Source organism: Myotis lucifugus, unplaced genomic scaffold (assembly GCF_000147115.1).
Source record: "Myotis lucifugus unplaced genomic scaffold, Myoluc2.0 scaffold_1, whole genome shotgun sequence".
In the NCBI taxonomy this organism is placed as follows: Eukaryota; Metazoa; Chordata; class Mammalia; order Chiroptera; family Vespertilionidae; genus Myotis; species Myotis lucifugus.
Window position 1 is genome coordinate 30485104 of NW_005871049.1, and position 21368 is coordinate 30506471.

Consider the following 21368-nt stretch of genomic DNA (forward strand, 5'->3'; position numbering starts at 1 on the left):
TTTGTCTAACTAAATCATCTTTCAAGGTCCAGCTCATATCTACACTTCCCATGAACCCTCATTTTACTGATAGCATCTTTCTTTTTATGAATTTCTATAACTTTGTGAATCTCAATGAACTGCTCATGAGAGCCTCATTTTGGCCTTTAATAATATGTACTAGAATAGATTATAGCTTTGCTTTAAGTATGTATATACTGTTCTTTTCTACTTCAGTGATGTTCAGTTGGAGTAAAGGAAAGAGCATCCCACCTCCAAACAGAATATTATATTAAATTTATCTGAATAATTTTCCAAACTCTTCCTCTCAACTACAATTATCACATGACCCCACTAAATTGGTGTCTAATTACCTTATGACACCAATATTAATGTTGGATGTACAATTTCCCTACAATATACTAGTATGCAAACATTGCTAAAATATACTAAATTGAAAGGCCTCTGATTCCTTTTAAATGGCTTTAAAAAGTTTTTGTATATATATGGGAGAGTCCATATAGAAAAGAAACAGGCGCTGTATCCTAAACTTCTTTTAAAACAACGAAATGACTAACTGGAAATTATTGAAGGAAATAGTTCTAAAGGCACAAGTCTTCTAAGCGATATCCCATTTTGAAATTTTAAAAGGGGTAGGCTAATAAAAGTTAAATTCGCTACCATTAATTAAGGTCCACATCTCTGAGTGATGCTTATTGAGAAAACCGTCATTTAAAGAAGCCATCGTCGTTTGCTGAATTAATGGAACACAGGCTCAGAGCTGCTTTGTCACCAAAAGCTGCGCTGGTTCCTGAGTTCCCACAGCGGCGAGGATGCACCACAACACCCAGTTCTGCACCGTGAGCCCAGTTTCAGACCCACGTGCTCTCCAAGTGGAGCATTCGTCTCCTTGGGTTGACTTATTCACACGACAAATGCAAAGCACACAGACGCTTCTCTTTTACCGACTCCTTACCTTCTGGGAGGGTGTCCAAGTCAGGGTTATGTACACGCATTTGTACGTGTTTGCCTGACGGGTGGCCTGAGCCAGCCTCCTTACTGAAGAGTCCGAGACACGGACCTCAGCACTGGAGTCCCCTGCGGTCCCTAGAACTCCCGAGATCTCGAGAGATCAGCCTTTCGCTGGGAAGAGTGAATTGGCGGCAGGTGAGCTGCAGGCCAGGCAGATTAGTCCATTATCTGAGCCACTCCTAAGGCTCAGTGCATCCGAATCCATCCTTTCCCTCCCCGTCCACACAACAAAAAGTATCTCAGTATTTCTTCCTCTCTCCTCTCCATATATCGATCACAGATACACATAGAGAGGATTTTTAGAAATTAGCTCACATTATTGTAGAGACCAGCAATCTCAAAATCTCTGTGCTTGTTCAGCAGGCTTGGGGAGGATTTGCAGTTTAGTTCCAAGGTCTGCTGGCGGAATTCTCTTCTAGGGAAGTCAGTCTGTTTCTATTACGGCCTTCAATTGACCGAGACCCACCACATTATGGAGAATAATCTGTTTTACTCAAAGTCTACTGCTTTAAATGTTAAACTCATCAAAACAAAACAACACACAAAAAACCCTTTACAGTAATATCAAGAATAATGATTGACCAAATAGCTGGGTCAAACATTGACACATAAAATGTCACCTTGACACAAAATGAAGCATCACAAATACCTTCTCTACCTCCCATCACAATACTACTTGTCTTTTGTCTAAACACGTCCCAATGCCCTAATCCTGAAAGCAATTCAGATAAGAGATCAGGATGGATCTCTTATCTGAATTATTTTCACCCTCTTGTACTACTGCTTTAGGAACTGATGTGAAAAATTCTATTGAAAGCCCTAGGACGTATATTAGCTCACATTTTTACTTATGATATCTTGGGTTTGTGGAATGTGAATCTCCTTAAAAACATGGTCTATGTTGTATTTCTCCCTCACTTACCACCATGTCTGGGAAACAGTATTAAATAAATATAAAATAATAGTCATTGAGTTCCTGTGGATGTGAGAATATAAGCTTTACAAGCTCACATGCTCATATCCGTTTTATTTATTGCTGTAGCCCCAGCACTTGGAAGAGAGCCTGGTTCATAATCGCACCTTAAGAGCTATTTGGTAGAGAAATTAGAAAAAAAATCAGTGGCAAATAATGAGGAAATTAAGTAGAACATAAGCTCCAAGAAAATGGAGATTTTATGGTTTTATATTACTCCAAACACCTGACACAACTCTGGCCATAATTGCTCATTAAATGAATTGCATTGACCCTAACGAAAATTCAACAGATTCTCTGTATTACCAATTTTCACCATGTGGAAGAATGCTTTTACTCACTGAAAAAAGAAAAATCAAATTATAGGAGAGGTGCTGTTAAATATAAAATAAAAATTATAACTATTTTGTTTATATTGAAAGGTCCCGGGTTCGATTCCGGTCAAGGGCATGTGCCTTGGTTGCGGGCATATCCCCAGTGGGAGATGTGCAGGAGGCAGCTGGTCGATGTTTCTCTCTCATCGATGTTTCTAACTCTCTATCTCTCTCCCTTCCTCTCTGTAAAAAATCAATAAAATATATTTAAAAAAAAATTATAGGAGAGGTGCTGTTAGATATAAAATAAAAATTATAGCTATTTTGTTTATATTGTATTACAGCTTATTATGCCTCACTGGGATCTTTCACTTGCATTCTATTGTTGAACCACCTCAGAACTAAAATAGTGCATATTTTAAAGTAACATTGAATGTACTTCATACATTTTAGCAAGGAATGATAAATTTGAAACAGATATATTTTTAACTGTACAAAAGATAAATTTAACATATATGTTTTTAAATACCCATCCTATACTAAATAAAATAAAAGTCAAAGTAAAACAATCAATTTCATACTTTTATATATGTCTTAAAAGGACAAAAATTCATCATGCTTGTATTAATTTGGCTATTTGAAGAAAGGTCTAAGATTACTAAAATCTTTCACACAAGCTTTTTGGCAATAGTATAACCAGGAACCCCCTGCTAAGAGAGACTGCTACAATAAAATAAAATAAAATAAAATAAAATAAAATAAAATAAAATAAAATAAAATAAAATAAAATAAAATAAAATAAAATAAAATAAAATAAAATAATAAAATAATAAAATAAAATAAAATAATAAAATAAAATAAATAAAATAAAATAAAATAAAATAAATAAAATGTGTATTTTATTTAAGGACTAATGTTTTATTAATTCCACACAAGAAAACTAAGAACTCCTAACCAAAATGTTTGTAGGTTTCAACTTTTATTTATCTTCACACTGAGGTCAAAAGAGGGTTGGGCTGAGATAAGGGAAAGAATATTGTTCCCTGTTCATTGACTAGAATATCCATACAGATGACATCTCATGGAGAGATGTGATTACACCAGTCATTTTCAAACCCTCAAGTCCATCATCTTGTATAATCCATGTCTATATGTATGAATCAAAACCAGACTTGTTATTAAGTGAAATGACATGGAAAAGGAAATTTTACTAGAAGACTTTATGCAATTAAAGTCTTGTATAGTTGGTCACTGATACAATAAAAATATTTACTTTTTCCCTCATAGGACCTGATTGGTGACTTGAAGGAGAAGCTTTCAGATCACTTCAAAGATGTCATGGTTGGCCTCATGTACTCACCACCATCTTATGACGCTCACGAACTCTGGCATGCCATGAAGGTAGTGGTCTGATGCAAAAAGAGACCTGAAATAGGCACAGGCCCTTAGTTTGGTAGAGAAGAAAGTGCCCTGTGATGTTGTTACATGTGATCTGGAAGAACAAAGGGAATATCTAAGCGAAGATGAGACCATGGAAATGCTGTGGTCAGAAGTGGCCCTGTCAGGAGAGGGGTCCTCTAGAGATCACGGGGTGGGATTAGCCTGTTCTTTTGTTATGCAGATTCAGACTTCCTGGCCCAGCTGAGCTACCAAAAGGAAAAAGGAAATAAGCTTCAGGGTCCTATTCAGATTCTCCCTCCCCACCATGTATTCTTATATTAAGGGGAAATGTTACCTCACGTGAATCTCTTTAAATTATTTGTAAAAAATTTGGCTTATTAAGTAAAAATAGGATACTGAGTTGGACACAATATATAGATGGCATCTTTATTTGGATATTTTTGTGATCTTAAGTTAGTCCTTAACCAAAAAACTATTACTCAAATGTATCTAAATTTTACTTCTGAAGGATTAGAATATTCTTTTTCACAGGAAAATAATTTCTATAAAATAAATCGACTACAGATTTGTTAGAAATTTTGTTGACTAGGGATAGGGAACAAAAAAGAGTTTTTACATCTTTCCAAATGTTGATATTAAACACCTGCAGGACTGTTGAAATCATTCCAATACAATGCCTGCCAATGACCAGATTACCACCATCTGTGAACAACGTGGGACAAGAAAGAGGAAAGGAACAAAAAATTAAGGGAACCTGGATTTTAGCCATCGTATATTTGTAGATCAGAATAGGCACTGTATAAAATTCATATGAATTTCAACTAATTGCTTTTTTAAAGTTACATATGTCAATTACTACATCTTGCAAAGTTATTAGATTAAAAACTATAAGATAAGAAGGAAGTCATGTTACTGTTTAGATCAGTGGTTCTCAACCTTCTAGCCCTTTAAATACAGTTCCTCATGTTGTGACCCAACCATAAAATTATTTTCGTTGCTACTTCATAACTGTAATGTTGCTACTGTTATGAATCGTAATGTAAATATCTGATATGCAGGATGGTCTTAGGCGACCCCTGTGAAAGGGTCGTTCGACCGCCAAAGGGGTCGCGACCCACAGGTTGAGAACCGCTGGTTTAGATGAAACTAATATTTTTTCTATACCACATAGAACAGTAGTAAGAATTTCTGAAGCTTTTCCGAAAAAGACATGCTGTCTTTAAAATTACTATCAGAGAAGAATACAAAGCAGGGCAAAATAGACTTACAGTTATGAATCTCAAAACAGAGGTTATTCTTGTATTATTATTTATTAATTATTGTATTGTTTTCCATATGAACAACTGTAAACCTACTTTTGCCCCACTCTGTATATGTGTTAGGCTGCAAGAGACCATGGAAAGTACACAATTCAAATGTTTAGGCAAATGGTACAAAATTCCATATCTAGGAAAAGGCAGGGAGCAGTCCCTAATCATCCTTAGGAAATTAAGGACCTAGGTTCTAATTTCAGCTTGCCAAAAAATTGATATTTGAGCAGCAAAAAATCAGTGTCCTGAGCATTGTTTAAATATCTTTTTCCACATTATTTAGAAATGCCCATGTTGTTTTATTCTAAATGAAGGAACAGGTTTCAAATAATATTATCTTCTCGAACAGCTGGTAAATAGCAGACGCAGACTGAATTGGGCTTATTTTGAACCTAAACACACTCCTGTTGGCCTCTGCCTCCTCTCAGAATTCCAGAAAGCTGTATCCCTTTATACTGCATAAGGTGCACTATTATTCCCAGTGCAAATACCTTGATATTTCTCTTTTTCTGTCTTTCCAGGGAGTAGGCACTGAAGAGAATTGCCTCATTGATATATTAGCTTCAAGAACAAATGGAGAAATTTTCCAAATGAGAGAAGCCTACTGTTTGCGTAAGGAAATACACATATTTACACACATATCAACCTTATATTTTTCAAATAACAAAAACAAAATTATTGATGTATTTTAAAGGATTTTCTAAGACACTCTTATATTTGAAATATAAAAACTATAAACTCATTAAGTAAAAGTGATGATTAGGGTATTAAAAATGAAATGATTGCCCTGGCCGGTGTGATTCATTTGATTGGGTGTCGTCCTGTGCACCTAAAGATTGCTCGTTCGATTCCCCATCAGGGCACATGCCCAGGTTGTGGCTCAATTACCAGTAGAAAGTGTGCAGGAGGCAGCCAATTGATGTTTTGGCTCTCACATCGATGTTTCTCTCTCTCTCTTCCTCTCCCTTCCTGTCTCTAAAAATAAAAAATCTCTATATTAAAATTTTTTAAATTAAAAATGAAACTATTCCCTAGACAATTAAATGAAGTATTTTTTCCAGGAAAATGATTACAAGTTTCTATGAGGTGAATGTTTACATTAAGACAGGAAAATGCTCAGCACAGTGGTCAGGGGTCATTTTAACTCTTACTCAGGAGAGACCAGGTACATAGACAAAATAAAGCGATGGGCAATAACTGCTCAGCTAATTGTACAAATATGGATGACTACTTCACTTTATATACATTTTACAATCACTGTAATCTACCTCAAAATCAGACATTTACACATTTTTAAAGTAGACGGGTTAACTATTTTCATTTTCAAAAAGGTTTAATGCATTCTGTATTATGTGACATTGAATGTCAGGAAAATGTCCCCGGCAGTCTGCTATATTGCATTTGAACAAAAACAAATATTTCCCAAGGGGAATGAAGTAAGTAAGACCCTTCACTTAAAATATTAAAGTGAGACAAAGCACTTGGGAAAAGCTCTGGGCTGAGCAGCAGTCTATGGGAATATAATTTATCATTCTAAATTTTGAGAATTAGAAAATGTGAAATGACTTCCAATATTGTTTTTCAACTTTGGAATGAAGTTAATAGATGATATGTTTTAAGAAAACAGACCCGTGCCAACGTTACTGTTATGTGGGTGAACTGTGTATTGGCTTCTTCTGAGTAGAAGGTATTAAAGGACAAAGAAATATCAACAGATTGATTGTATTTCCTTTGTTTTCCACTCTCAACTGAGGAAGTAGCATTAACTTAGTCCAAGTGCATCGATATATGGTTCTATAATAACTCACAGCTTTAACATGGGTGTTTTCTTATTCAGAGTACGGCAGTAACCTTCAAGAAGACATTTACTCAGAGACCTCAGGACACTTCAGAGATACTCTCATGAACTTGGTCCAGGTATGATACTCAAAAATTCACACCATTTTGCACTATTAAAAAAATAGGTATGTTTCATTTTCAAAAAACAGAACAGAAACCTCCAGTTTAACAGTAAATTCTATATGATAACACTTACTAAATACCAAATCAATTCAAGCCACTATAATAGAAACATGAATTGAGTATAGAAAGAAACAAATATAAATAGTACACCATCTCTGTAATTTTGCTATCTTCATTTGGGGGGATTCCTATGTCAAATCAAAGACAGAAGGTAGCCGAAACCGGTTTGGCTCAGTGGATAGAGCGTCGGCCTGCGGACTGAAAGGTCCCAGGTTCGATTCCGGTCAAGGGCATGTACCTGGGTTGCGGACACATCCCCAGTGGGAGATGTGCAGGAGGCAGCTGATCGATGTTTCTCTCTCATTGATGTTTCTAACTCTCTATCCCTCTCCCTTCCTCTCTGTAAGAAATTAATAAAATATATTTAAAAAAAACAAACACAAAAAAAGACAGAAGGTATGGTTTCCTTTAATGTGATGAAAAACTTCATACTGAACTTCACACATATTTTGTATGATTTAATTAGCGGATGAATAAATATATTAGCCAGGTTAGAGCACAAACTAACAATTCTATTCATTGCCAGAAATCATGGATTTTAGTACTTTGTGTGTATGTATGTGTGTGTATGCCCATGTTATTGTTAGTTTTGAATTAGGAATAAAGAAGTACAAAAGAAAACATTGAGGAAGCCAAGTATATATTGCCCCAAGTTGAGGAGAATGGTAATTCACACTGATTGGGTTCTTTCAAATTGTTCAATTGAAAAGAGTGGCATAGTACTAAGCAAATCAAATTTAAATTTTTAATTAAAAACAAAATTAAGAATTTGCTTTATTGTGTTTTCTATTTGATTTTATTTAGATTTGCTTGGTTTGACTGCATAGTTCATAAACTGCCCATATTACCAATCTCAGTGAATCAAGTCCTATTCTGAGGATTCTAAATCTAAAATTGTAATGTCAATGCAGAGTAGAAAGTTTGATTTTTTATAGCCCAACTTGAGTTCTGTGTAAATTTAGAAATAAGCTTATTTTAATTTGTAAGAGAAGTTTAAGTGATTGTAGGGAACATTAATAATTATTATTAATATTTAAAAATAATCTCACTTGTCATGCCAATTGAATACTTTCTAATTTTAATATACTTTTATTGATTTCAGAGAGAAAGGGAGAGAAAGATAGAAACATCAATGATGAGAGAGAATCATTAATCAGCTGCCTCCTGCATGCCCCCTACTGGGGATTGAGCCTGCAACCCAGGAATGTGCCCTGGCCAGGAATCGCATTGTGACATCCTGGTTCATAGGTCGACGCTCAACCACTGAGCAACACCAGCCAGGCTTCTAACGTTTAAATATCATAAAATTAATTTTAATTAAAACATTCTCTCGATTTAGAAGGGACATTATTTTTTTAATTTTCAAGTAATGATGCTACATAATATAAATTAAAACAAATAATTTAAAATAAGAATTTCACGTTGGTGTATGTATTGTTGCTAATAAAAGAGTAAAGCAAATAATTCCATTGTAAATTTATGAGATGCATTCTGATATCAAATAAGTTTTTATTTTCTTCATATCCACATAGAAATGTATTTTATTTATTGAAGAAAAATGTAAGTTTTCCAATAGAAAAAAATGTATTTCTTTAGGCCTATTGTATCAGAGCTAGATAGACTACTGTATCAGAGACCAGCTTCTCCTTCTGCCAACTCTGCTTCCTTTCTCTCCCTTCTATCTGTGTTGATCCCAAGCACATTCCATAATAAACAAGAGCATGCTGGTCTCCAGCTCAGAGTCACCTTCCCAGGGAACCCAACTGGCTATATCTCTTCCGTTGAGAGATGAGGAAACTAAAGCCCTAGAGAGTTACATGGCCTGTCCAACATTACACATTCCCTACATGCGAGGGCTAATATGAAAACAGACTGTAGCGCACTAATCCTCCATTGTTCACTTTAATTAACCTCCAACCCCATTTGATCCCACTCCAGTTCTACTTCTATTTGGTAAAATGTCAATGACCAATACATAAATAACCTCTTAGATAGAATCTCTGCCCCTCCTTAAAGGTTGAGCTATAAACCTCCTAAAAGTAACTGACATCTAAGAGTCAGGATCACAGTGTATTTTTATAAAGCAAACATTCTTATATTTCAGGGGGAAAAAGCAGTTCTGAAAATTAGACATGAGAGAAAATAAATCAGAAGGGGAAAAACAATGGAATAATATTTTCCCATGATAAAATAGGGAAGTCAATCTTATTCGTAATTGCAGTTCCTTTTCCCTAAAATTAAATAATAATGCTTTATTATTATAGGATCTATAAGTATCTATATTTGTATATATTATAGTATTATCTGTATAGACTCACGTATTTTAAAATAACACACAATTTATTTCATCACTTGGTTTCACCTAATTTGTATTGAAACTTTACAGGATAAAGTATAACTTCTTAAGTTCAATTTCTAGAGTTTAAACTTTGTGTGTGTGTGTGTGTGTGTGTGTGTGTGTGTGTGTGTAACCTTGAAATAGCTTTTCAGTATAATAAAATTTTTCTATCAACATAGAATATCAAGAATGAGGGTAAATAGAGACCTAGATTTTATCAAACACCAAGAAAATTAATGAAGTTTACTTAAAGATTATATACTTATAAAGTTTTACATTTCCCGTAAAGTTTAAAATGTAAAAAAATGTATATTTAATAGAAATTATTTTACTCATAATAGAAAATAGAAGTAAAAACTTATAAAATATGTATCTTCATATAATCCCTCTTAATATTCATCTTTTTTGGAAATCAAAAGTTCATGATAATTCATACTTCTTAGTAAAATGTATAATTTATCTTAAATTTTAAAATATTTTGAAGATACTCCACTGGCTCTTCAGTTTGGAACTCCTGATTTATGATTTGGCTCAGTATATTGAAAAGATTGGAAGAAGATATAAAGTGAATTAGGAAATTGAGACAGTTCATCCTTCTCCTGACCACTGTCTGTGGGTACACCATTTCACATAGAATCTATCCAAATATTTTACAAAAAGAAAATGGAGTTCATTCTTAAAGGGGTATGAAATTTGGAGCTGATAAGTTTCAATCAAACAATTCAGGGGTGCTGCCATGTAACCATATCTCTTCAACCCTCTTGTTGGGATTAGTATTCTCTCTGTCCCTATCTGCCTGTCTATCTATCATCTATCTATCTATCTATCTATCTATCTATCTATCTATCTATCTACCTATCTATCTATCATCTCTGTAAAACAATAAGGTATGTATTAGATATCTGTTTCTCTTGGCTCTGTTATAATTTAGCTGTATGTCCTTGGATTTATCATTTAACCTTTTTGTGATTCAGATTAGAGAAATTCACTCTGTAAATTAAGGGATGTGAACCAATTCTTCTTGCAATGCTCTCCTAATACAAATATTGTAAATTTCTTCAATTGTTAATATTACATTCTCTACCTCCATCTGCATGGTGACTTTCAGAATCAGAGGAAAGACTGTCCATGGCTTTCACCTTTTTCACATCATGAAAATTAAGACACACCTCTTTTTGTGAATTAACAGAGATGTGGGGAATCCGAGCACTGGAGCCTAAGGAGCTCATGAAATGGGAAGTGCTGAAAATCACTGTCATATTTTCTGGGAGAGAAGATCTTTCACTGAATCTATAGAGTATTTTCCCTCAGGGCTATTTCTAATAAAGTAATAACTCAGCCAGAAAACGTTCCTCTTGAAAACTAATGCCAATCATTAAACTGGGCTCATAATACTTCCTGTGTGCTTTTATTAAACTAGACTTACAGGAGATCTAATTATCTGTCAAATAATGAAAAATGAGTCACTCGGAGATTAATTAATCAATATATGCAAATTACACTGGAGATGATAAATGTTTTCACAGAGAAAGAATGGAAACTACCCAACTGGATGCTTACTCCTCATCTTGGCTGTCAGAATTCTCCTTGTGACAGTGTCTCAGACTTGTACAGTGAGGCCTCTGGGGATGTCATTGCCAAAAGCCTCCAGTGATCATTTGTAGTCAGCGTACCTGCTCCAAATATTCTCAGCTATATTTTAATTCCCTTTATTTCAAATTTCCTTTCACATTTTTATTTTGCCCCTAATCCAAATTCTGTACTCATTTATTTCATTTATCTGGCATTTATATCTTAGGCTGTTTTTTTATGTGACATCAGATTGATTCTGCCTTAGGGGAAAAAGCTAAATCACAAACTTATTCACTTCCTTTTACTCTATCAGTCTCCTTAAAGTGCTCTCAGCACTGTGGTAATTTGAAAATAATATAACACCCATATCTTACCAATCAATGAAAGTACATTCACTTTAAATGCTGTCTTCTATTTCTTGCTTATCTATGTGTAAAGGACAGTTTTATATGTAAATACACAGATTTTAAAAATAAGAATTGCATGTGTACATTGATATTTTATTGTGTCTGATAGGCTCAGTAAGGTTTTCCTTAGCTGTACTCCGCTAGATGATACACATACACAACTTCTGAGTTCTGATTAAACATATTAAATCTCCACAGCTAAAATGTACTCACAAGAAAATTTCACTGGGAATAAATTGATCTTTCCCATTTGCCCTCAATTTTTGGTTCGCAAGGGGAAAGAACCAATATTTAATCTAATATGGAAAATTTAATACATAGAATATGTGGAACAGTCAATGTGAGAGTACATGTTCAATAGCATTTATATGTTTATTGAGTTAAATACTCAACTGTCAGATTCCTGGCCCTCCTTCTCTTTAAGATGGCACTTGGTGGAGAGGTGAGTGTGGTTTATGAGATGTCTTGGCAACAGGAGAGCAATAGTGTCCCCAGATCATCAAGATGTGTTCTACATCCTTGCTCATCTCAGCTATGGAAGGGCAGTTGTGGGCAACTCTGGACATTAGCATATAAGGGGTAGAAGTCCAAGATATGAGTGTTTCTCAGTGTTTGCTGTCAAACCATACAGCTGGTGAATTTATGAGCTTTATGTGTTTATTTTTGGTCACCATTTGGTCAGAGCCAAGTAAACTCTCATGATGGTTTAGCCTCATCATTGCTTTCTCTGGAGCAGAGGAATCCTCCTAAAGACTAGCCGTGTCTCTCACACAGTTCCAGCCAAGTGGTCTACCACATAGCCCCTGGCTCCTGGAACAGTCTGTCTCTGACATGGTCATAAACAGTTCCTTCTGTCAAACTTGCCAACCAGAATCTCAGCTGGCATGCCAGTTCCTCCATCGGGAGCAGAGAAGAAATTTGGGACCCATTCATGCCACTTAGGTATTAAGATTAATTCAAGAGAGTTGTATTCAGCATCTCCCTCTGCCCAGTTGTGCTTCATATCCCTGCAATGTGGCCCTTTCCGGAGTCTGAAGAGATGCTAGAAGAAATCACTTTATACTCATTGTTTTCTCAGCACAGAATATATATGGGGGGGAAATGAAATAAAAATAAAAATGCCATTTCTCCACATCTCAACCCAAATGAAAGGCTAAATAAACTGATCGCTTATCTCTCCTACCTCCTTCTTCCCTCTTGCCTGCATATTACTCAGCGACCAGAGGATCATGCATTGGGTCCTCCTATTTTGAAATGCACATTCCTTAGGTCAACTTGGCCATGTCTATTCTTTATATAATGAAGGGATGGGGATAAAACAAATCACAAAATATTGGCACTCCACCAAATCTAGATTTCATGGTTATTTTATTGTTGCATGTATCTCATCTCATATGTTGGAGACCGAATATTAACTCATTCTTCCTCTGTGCATTTTCACTCTAACAATGTTAAATCTCATCTCTACCACCCACGGCCAGGCACTGGATGCTCTTCTTTATGGTAAAGAAGATACTGCACAGAAACTTGGAAAAGTGAAGAACATTTCAACATCTTTGAAATATTACCACTGCTGCAAAGAAAAACAAAATAAAACAAAAAGAACCCACATTAAAAGAAAAGATATTTCATAAAGTATTCAAGAAAGATAAGGCTAACTCTAAATAATGATAGAACTTTCTTAGGAATTACCAATGTGTTTGTGATTCAAAGGTTTTTGTCCCAATAATTCTATATAAATTGTCAGTTAAGAACAGTTACAAAGGAAAACCCGTGCTTACTTTACAGGGAAGCAGAGAGGAAGGTTACACAGACCCTGCCATGGCTGCTCAGGATGCAATGGTAAGTAGAACCAGCTCTCAGAATGACTGTAAAGACCCGTTGATTATTAAACTGGTGTGGCCTGGGGAGGTTCTGGTGCTCCTTCCTGCATCTCTGATGTTTCAGGTCCTGTGGGAAGCCTGTCAGCGGAAGACAGGGGAACACAAAACCATGCTACAGGTGATCCTGTGCAACAAGAGTTACCAACAGCTGTGGCTGGGTAATTAGTAATCAGGTTTCTTTTCAGATACTTAACTGATTATATAATAGAAAGCAAGTAATTAACGGGGGAAAAAATAGGAGTGGGGCGGGGGAGGAATGTTACATATAAATAGAAGAAAAGCCAGTTATCTCAAAGGTACTGATTTGGAATTGTGTTTATACAGACATGCTTCACCTAAAAACATTACTAAGGCATAAAATTTCCCTATAATTTTATTTTTTCCAATAACTGCATATAACCTTTAAATAATGAACCTTTAAAAACCATCTCTATTTTTTATGGAGAACTTACTCAACTATATAGTGAACATAGCTTAATCAGCCTATTATGAGTCAAGATCATTACTTTTGACATCATGAGTTATGTGAAGCTGCTGTATTGATCTAAGAGTTGCACTCATATTAGTTTGCACTTTGATTTTCCCCAAACTGCTGTACCTTTGTGTTTCTCTTATTTTTTAAATTCTTTTATGTTTTCTTACGTATATAAGACATTCAGAAATATATAGACATTTTTAAAAGATGGTCTACTTCAACCCAACTCCCATCCCTATACTTTATTTACCTTCCCTGTGTATAGCAATGTAATCAATATTTTTATTTTAAATGTATCATATTTATAAATCTATGATATTTCTATTGAATTATATCAATTTGTTAAAGTATTCCAGGAATTTCAAAATATTTCTGGGCAAGACATAGTGGATGCCATTAATGAATGTTATGATGGATACTTTCAAGAGCTGCTAGTTGCGATAGGTGAGTAATAATTTAGTTAGTGTACAGCAGACCTTTTATTCCACCACAAATGCTGATTGGCTCTGATTATGTTAAAGATGCATGAGTAAGCTATTGGTTGAGTCACTTTCTCCTAAATTTAGTTATTTAGAAGGGATGTTAACTTTATAGAGGAAAAGTACATCAGCACAGATCCAATGCACTAAACTGGCACACTGACCACTTTAATGAATGAACATACTTCCCTAATAGCTGGTTTAACTTCCATACTAGGAAACATTGGATTCTCAAATGTGCTCTCTCTCTCTCTCTCTCTCTCTCTCTCTATCTATCTATCTCTCTCTCTCTTTGGTAATTGGGATCTCACACCTTTAAATTCATTTGTTTTCCATTCCCTTGTTAAAGAGCAGATTAATGCTAGCAATATGGGTTATTTTTCTCTATGAGGAAAAGAGTGTTTTGATACCATGTCTAATAAATTTATGCCTTTAGGGGTAAGTCTTACTATAGAAAAAGATTTACCAAGTTGTTCCTTTAGTGGTGATTTCTTCAGGCTACTGTGAGCAAGTATACTTTCCGCTTCTTCCTAAGTGAATAAAAGTATCCCTACATAAAGGAGAAACAGTGGTAACTATCCATAAAAACTACTATTAACTTCCCATGCTTTCCTCTGTGCTGTGCTATGGCTTGAGAGCACACATTGAAAAGATTACAAATGAGGGATCATTTTGATATGTTGCTTTTAGTAGGCAAACATTAAGTACTCAGATATTTGTTGAATGAATGAATATTGTGGTTTTTCCATCTCTAAAGTGACAAAGACATACATGGGCATGGAAGCTGAAAAATAACAAAATTTTAAGAAATTTTAAGCTAGGGTTCCATAAAAAAGGTTTGGTGGGTTCAATGAAATCCCTAAAATAGTATACAAAATATGAACACTTGTGTATTTTTCTGAGAATAATGTACATACATTTCAGTAAATTTTCAATATAATTTAATAATTGCATACTCACATCTAAACTCCTTATTTTGCACACAAGGCCTAAGGAGGTTAAGCGACTACTCCAAAGTCTATCAACTAATTAGCTATCAAGATATAACTAGAACCCATGCCATCTGAATCTCCAGATAGAGCTCTCTTTCCACTAGACTGCAGCCACAAACAAAGTAAAAAGAATGAACTCTTACCATTCGCAACAGCATGGATGGACATGGAGAGCACTGTGCTAAATGAAATAAGCCAGTCAGAGAAAGATAAATATCACATGATCTCACTCATTTGTGGAATATAATGAACAACATAAACTGATGAACAAAAATAAATCCAGAGACAGAGAAGCATCAAACAGACCATCAAACTTCAGAGGGAAGGCAGGGGAGCAGAGGGTAAGAGATCAACCAAAGGACTTGTATGAATGTATATAAGCATAACCAATGGACACAGACATTAGGGGGGTGAGGCCATGTGCGGGGGCAGGGGACAGGTGGCCAGGGAGAGATCAATGGAGGAAAAAAGAAGACATATGTAATACTATGTGTAATAATTTAAACAATAAAGAATTTTAAAAAATAAAATAAATAAATAAAAATTAAATAAATAATTAAAATTAATAAAATACAATAAAAAACACACAAAAAAGCACAAAGCAGTGGGCGTCAGACAGGAAATAGTGGACATTAGAAATAACATAACAATTTAACTGCTTCCTTCATTCATATTAATTATTTATTATTTTGGTCATTGATTTAGGCACTGCATATGGGACAGTAAAACCACAACAAAAGCAACAAAAGTCCCCATCCTTAAGGCACTTACATTCTAGCAGCATTCTATTTATTTTGCATAGAAGTTATAGACGTACATACATTACTCATTCCTTTCTTAATTGATTGACTTATTCAAATAAACAATATTGAATATCTATAATCATCAACTGACTTTCATCGAGGACTACTGTTGTCTAGACTCTTAGGCTGTTCTAATGCCATCATTGTTTTGATGAAATGATTTCTAACACTGATATAGACCAGTTATTGTCCATATAGTTTCTTCTTAAGAGATTTAGATCTATTCACAAATCTATATCCTAAAAATAGTGTTCAGGAAGATGAACCACTTGTAAGGGGTTCTGTCACATTGAATTCTACAGTAATAAAAATCTATAACAGTGGTGGTAACCTGGGTCTTTTTGAAGCTCTATTAATTTTCAGATAAAGAGGACACATTTTATGGAGGAAATAAGAGAGTTTCAAGAGACAGAGATAAATGAAAATATGAATTACTCATTATAATATTATTTCTTTATGCTTTTTATTGGTTACCACTAATCTCAATGTTGAAATTGCAATACAGTATATAATGACAGATCCTACATAGAACTCACAAAGACCTTTCCAAGACTGTAACGGAAAAATAGTGTGCTCATTGTTTCTCAAATTTTGAAGAAAATATATATTGTCACTCTCAAACTTTCTTTTTTTCTCTCTGATATTTTCTAGTTCTCTGTGTTCGAGACAAACCAGCCTACTTTGCTTATAGACTACATAGTGCAATCCATGTAAGTATGACCCATATATTTAAAAATTTCTCCAGAAGTCGTGTCTACTTCCTCAAATTACTAATTTTACTTCCATTATTTAAATATTGATTGTCATTTTTAAACTTGTGTACAAGTATACTCATTAAAAAGAAAATATGTTCAAGTGAAAAATATATTATATACCAAATGATACCCATCAAATAAAAATAATCCTCTGCTTTCTATATCAAATTGAGGAACCTAAGAAATATGATTCCTTGGGGCCTATCTTCTGCATGTGCTTTAGCATTTCTTAGCAACTGAACAAACTGGTAAATCCAAATGCTTCGTTCTTTTTTCCTTAATCTTCACCCGAGGATGTGTTTATTGATGAGAGAGAGAGAGAGAGAGGTTGCCTCTGGTATGAGCCAACTCAAAACCCAGGTATGTGCACAGGACAATGATGCTCTAACCAAATGAGTCACCACGTTGGGTTAAATGCTTTTGTATCTTGCTAAAGACCTTAACCTCATACTTATTGCAAGTGCAAAACATATGGCATAGAGCAGAAAATGTCAAAACCTTACATACTCTGTGTAAGAAATTGCACATTCCTGAAATTTAAAAACACAAAATAATGTCAGTGGTTATATTTAAACATCAAATCTTATTTTAAAACTAAAACGCAAAAAAGATAGTTAGACAGCAGTAAACTCTAAAACTATTTTTGTTAAGTGAGAATGTTTTTCAATAGTTTAGTGTGCTAGTCAATATCACTTCCTTTGGTTCATTCATTTTTAAAGAAACTAACTGAGAAAATTCACACCTTATCCATTATGTGCACGAAACATATGTAGAAAAAGAAAAGCCCTGATACAAATCATTATATATATGTCAAAGCCTTGAAAACTCAATGGAAATTATTTAAAACAATTCACTAGTACGGTCATTTTAATCGTAAGAGTATTTTTTTCTCAAATAAATTTTAACAAACTTCTTATAGTTTGTTAAAATTATAGTTCTTAGCCCACCACACTGGGATATTATGCTAATTGTCAAGAATATTCTGTTACATATATTGTTTAAAGAGTATTTTTCTTATTTATGTGCAAGAACCTATGTATCCTCAGAACAAAAAGGAAGATTAAATGTTCATTATCCTCCATTTCTCTTTTATTCTATTTCCAAGCAGAAAATGTTGATTTGATTTTTAAAAATTATATAAAAGGGTGTATTGGGTAATGCTATTAGATGATTACAACAGTTTTCTTCTCCAACAATAGAATAAAGCTTCACCTGTGAGTGAAGATGGGAACATAATCACAATTACCGACTCTAATTATGCCCAAATGAGGGCTACTTATTCTACTGCTAAATAAAAACTGTACCCCTGCTGTGTGTTGCAATGCAAACAGGAAGTTATGTGTACCCCCAAATGGTATGAAAGTAAAGAGGGGGATTGTATATTTATCAAATAATGAAATTTGTCATACATGAGGCTCTTAAATGTACAATATTGGTCAAAAGCTGTGTTCACAACACCTAGCCAGAGAAAATCTTTGTGTCTTCCTCCAGTGAATGATATGCGAGTTAAATATGGAAATTTGGTTAGATCACTCATTTTAGTCATCTCAAATTAGGGAAAGCTTGTTAGTGGGCCTGCACCTAAAACATTGACATCAAATATTAGTTTATGCTGACTGGCCACTGGATGTCACCATTCCTCCATTTAAAGAGACAAGTTGTAAAACTATTCTTTCTGAAGCTAGTACACAAATATTGATTTTTTTATATTTTTCAGAATTTGACCTTAAATCAGAAAATATTTCAAATACCTAAAATTTTAATTTTTATCATTGAATCTGACTTGGGCACTCCCTGAATGGTGATGCCCGTGGTTGAGGGATGCAGGGAGAAGAGCAAGTTGCTATAGAAAAGAGGAGGGGTCGATGTTAGACAGATGAATTATAAGGTACTGTTCTCTAATTTTTTTCTTCCCTTTTCTGTATCTTTTAGGACTTTGGTTTCCATAATAAAACTGTAATTAGGATTCTCATTGCCAGAAGTGAAATTGACCTGATGACCATCAGGAAACGATACAAAGAGAGATATGGAAAATCCCTATTTCATGATATCAAAGTAAGTCTCCCATACGTGATTTATTTTGACCCATAGTTGGTTCTTTTTGAAACTTAAATAAGAGCTTTAGGTTAAATAACTTCATGTTATAATCTAAAAAGTTAAGTAAACTGACAGGGATAATGGACTTCAGTACATCAGGCAGTCAGTGCAACAACAGTGCTGAGGAAATCCCTCCACATCAGTTACAGATCTTATTCCTCTTTCACATGTTTTAAGCAAACATCATTGATGTAATCACACACAGCATTAATTTCCTAATTGTGTAATTGTGTTTTATGAGCTAAATGCTGAAGTACTGAAGTATGACCAGCATTGAGAAAAATACATTTTGCAACAAGACCACATTGTGAAAAGGTTTCTAAGATCAGTTCAGCTGTCCTCTCATATTGTCATAGTAGGCAGGGCAGCCATAGATGGTAATTTGGAGGAATTTAATGCTGGTATGTAAAATGCTATACATTCCTATCCCTTTAGCTTTTGAAGGGGGAAGAAGTAATGATTCAGAAGTAAACAAGCCAGTTTTATCATTCTGATATGTTTAAACTTTACCCTGGATTTTGATAAAACCTAGCAAAGAATTATCATACCGTTTAGAACCACCTATGTAATTTGTGGTAGCCAATGGAAAATGAAAATGCTTGGTCCCTTTTACAAAAAATTATAAAGAATTTCAAGATGGCACCAGTGGAACATTAAACCAAACACAGGCCCTGAGGATATATTTTAAATTCTATTTCCCACATACTTACCTGTTCACAATGGTTTCCACTGAAATTTTCAATTGCACGAATGGCTTTTTAATAGAAAGCGAGATCCAGAAGCAACTCAACAACCCAACGATCAAGAGACCACAAAAACAGAAGACCTGATAGGCCCTTGAGTAGCCAAAGTGGTTTTTAGGAGGAAGAGTTTTGGTAGACCAGTTGAGATAAATCTTATCCCTGTGTCTTTGATTAAACTCTTGTTAACCCATTTCAAACCCTAAATTTTTAGTGATGATAAACATTACTCATTGAGAAATGTATGTCATAACTCATTTTCTAATTATAATACATTTACTGCAAATAATTACAGCCACGTCAAAATCTAATATTTACGTATTAATATTCCACTTTACTATGTTGGTTTAAAGAAGTAAATTATAATTACATTACATTGTATAAGAGAACATTAATATGATGATTGATTCTTAACAAAGACAGGTTTTAGAATTCCATTTATTTACTACTATCATTGTTTTGAAAAACTTAGAAATAATAGAAGGGAATAAAAAGAAGATAAAAGTTACCCTAATTGTAACCACAGATAAAACCATCATAAAATTTATTTTAGATGCTTTCTGTCTTTTTAAAAATATATATAAATATGAATATGTTTTACCACTCAGAGGAGTATTTTTATTGCATAACTTGGAAAGTACGTGAACTACTCCACATTATTACATATTGCTTTTTAATTTTTCACTATTATATATATTATAGCATAAATCTTCATGCTCATAAAAAATTGATAATTATTTCCTTAGGATTGATTTCATGAAATAGAATTACTTCATTGATTAATGTTAACATTTAGAAGTCTTTCTAAGGCATATTGCCAATTTGCCCCTCCCCCCCCAGACACTATCAAGATTTATAGCAATATTAGGACACTTCTTTCTAAAGTTGAGAAGAAGATTTAATGCTACTTCAAATTACTCTTCTTATAAATACACATTAGGGTTCAATCAACTTTATATAAACCCCATTCTATCGACCATGGTATTATATTTCAGCAACTTCCACTGGGAATAATTCTCAGGAAACATTAAATCTTTAGATGAAAAAGTAAACACTTTTGAATAGGCTAATAGCCCATGGGTCTTTCATACTGTAGTTCAGAGAAGTTATGCTTCTTTTTAGAAATATTGTGACATTTTATTTAAAATGCATTATTTCTTTCAGAATTTTGCTTCAGGGCACTATGAGAAAGCGCTGCTTGCCATCTGTGCTGGGGATGCTGAAGACTACTAAATCAGGGGAAGGCTTTGGAGCACTGTGCACGCCTCTTTATAGACATGTCAAATATAGATTTTGTCATGAATTTGCATTGTTAGTAGCATTGTAACAAAACTATGAATCATATTCCCTCTTCTATCTTTAAAATTATTCTAAGCCAAAGAAAACTGTGTTGATACATTTATGTGAGACTGGATTTTTACTTACTATCTAAATCAAACATTTATTAAATTGTGTATAATGGAATAATAAAAAATTATTACATTGAATTAGATTTTATTTAAATATAAACCATTGACTTCGTACAATAAGAGATTCTGCTTATGGCTGCCCTTAGCATGCTTTGGGAGACCAATGGAAACACAATGTGTGGCCATGCCCCTTAAAAGAATTTTTAAAACTCTTGGACAAATGCAATAAATCTAAAGTGAACATGTAAAGCCACCTTTACAAGCAAATAAAGGTGTTCTGGCCCTGGCCAGGTGCCTCAGTTGGTTGGAGCATTGTCCCATACACCAAAAGTTTGTGGATTTGATCCTTGATCAGGGTACATATGGGAAGCAACCAATCAATGTTTC

At 34.3% G+C, this 21368-nt stretch overlaps 1 protein-coding gene across 1 annotated transcript in view; it reads left to right on the top strand.

Annotated features, from left to right (window-relative positions):
- The window catches only part of ANXA10 (annexin A10), a 43792-nt gene extending 22746 nt beyond the window's left edge, over window positions 1–21046 (top strand). Inside the window, exons 3-11 of the mRNA XM_006081875.1 lie at window positions 3586–3699; window positions 5531–5621; window positions 6847–6926; window positions 13137–13190; window positions 13296–13389; window positions 14055–14150; window positions 16632–16690; window positions 18668–18790; window positions 20737–21046. Of these exons, the coding sequence (XP_006081937.1) occupies window positions 3586–3699; window positions 5531–5621; window positions 6847–6926; window positions 13137–13190; window positions 13296–13389; window positions 14055–14150; window positions 16632–16690; window positions 18668–18790; window positions 20737–20805 (780 nt within the window). The 3' untranslated portion in view covers window positions 20806–21046. The remainder of the gene's footprint in view (window positions 1–3585; window positions 3700–5530; window positions 5622–6846; window positions 6927–13136; window positions 13191–13295; window positions 13390–14054; window positions 14151–16631; window positions 16691–18667; window positions 18791–20736) is intronic.
- The last annotated feature ends 322 nt before the right edge of the window (window positions 21047–21368 follow it).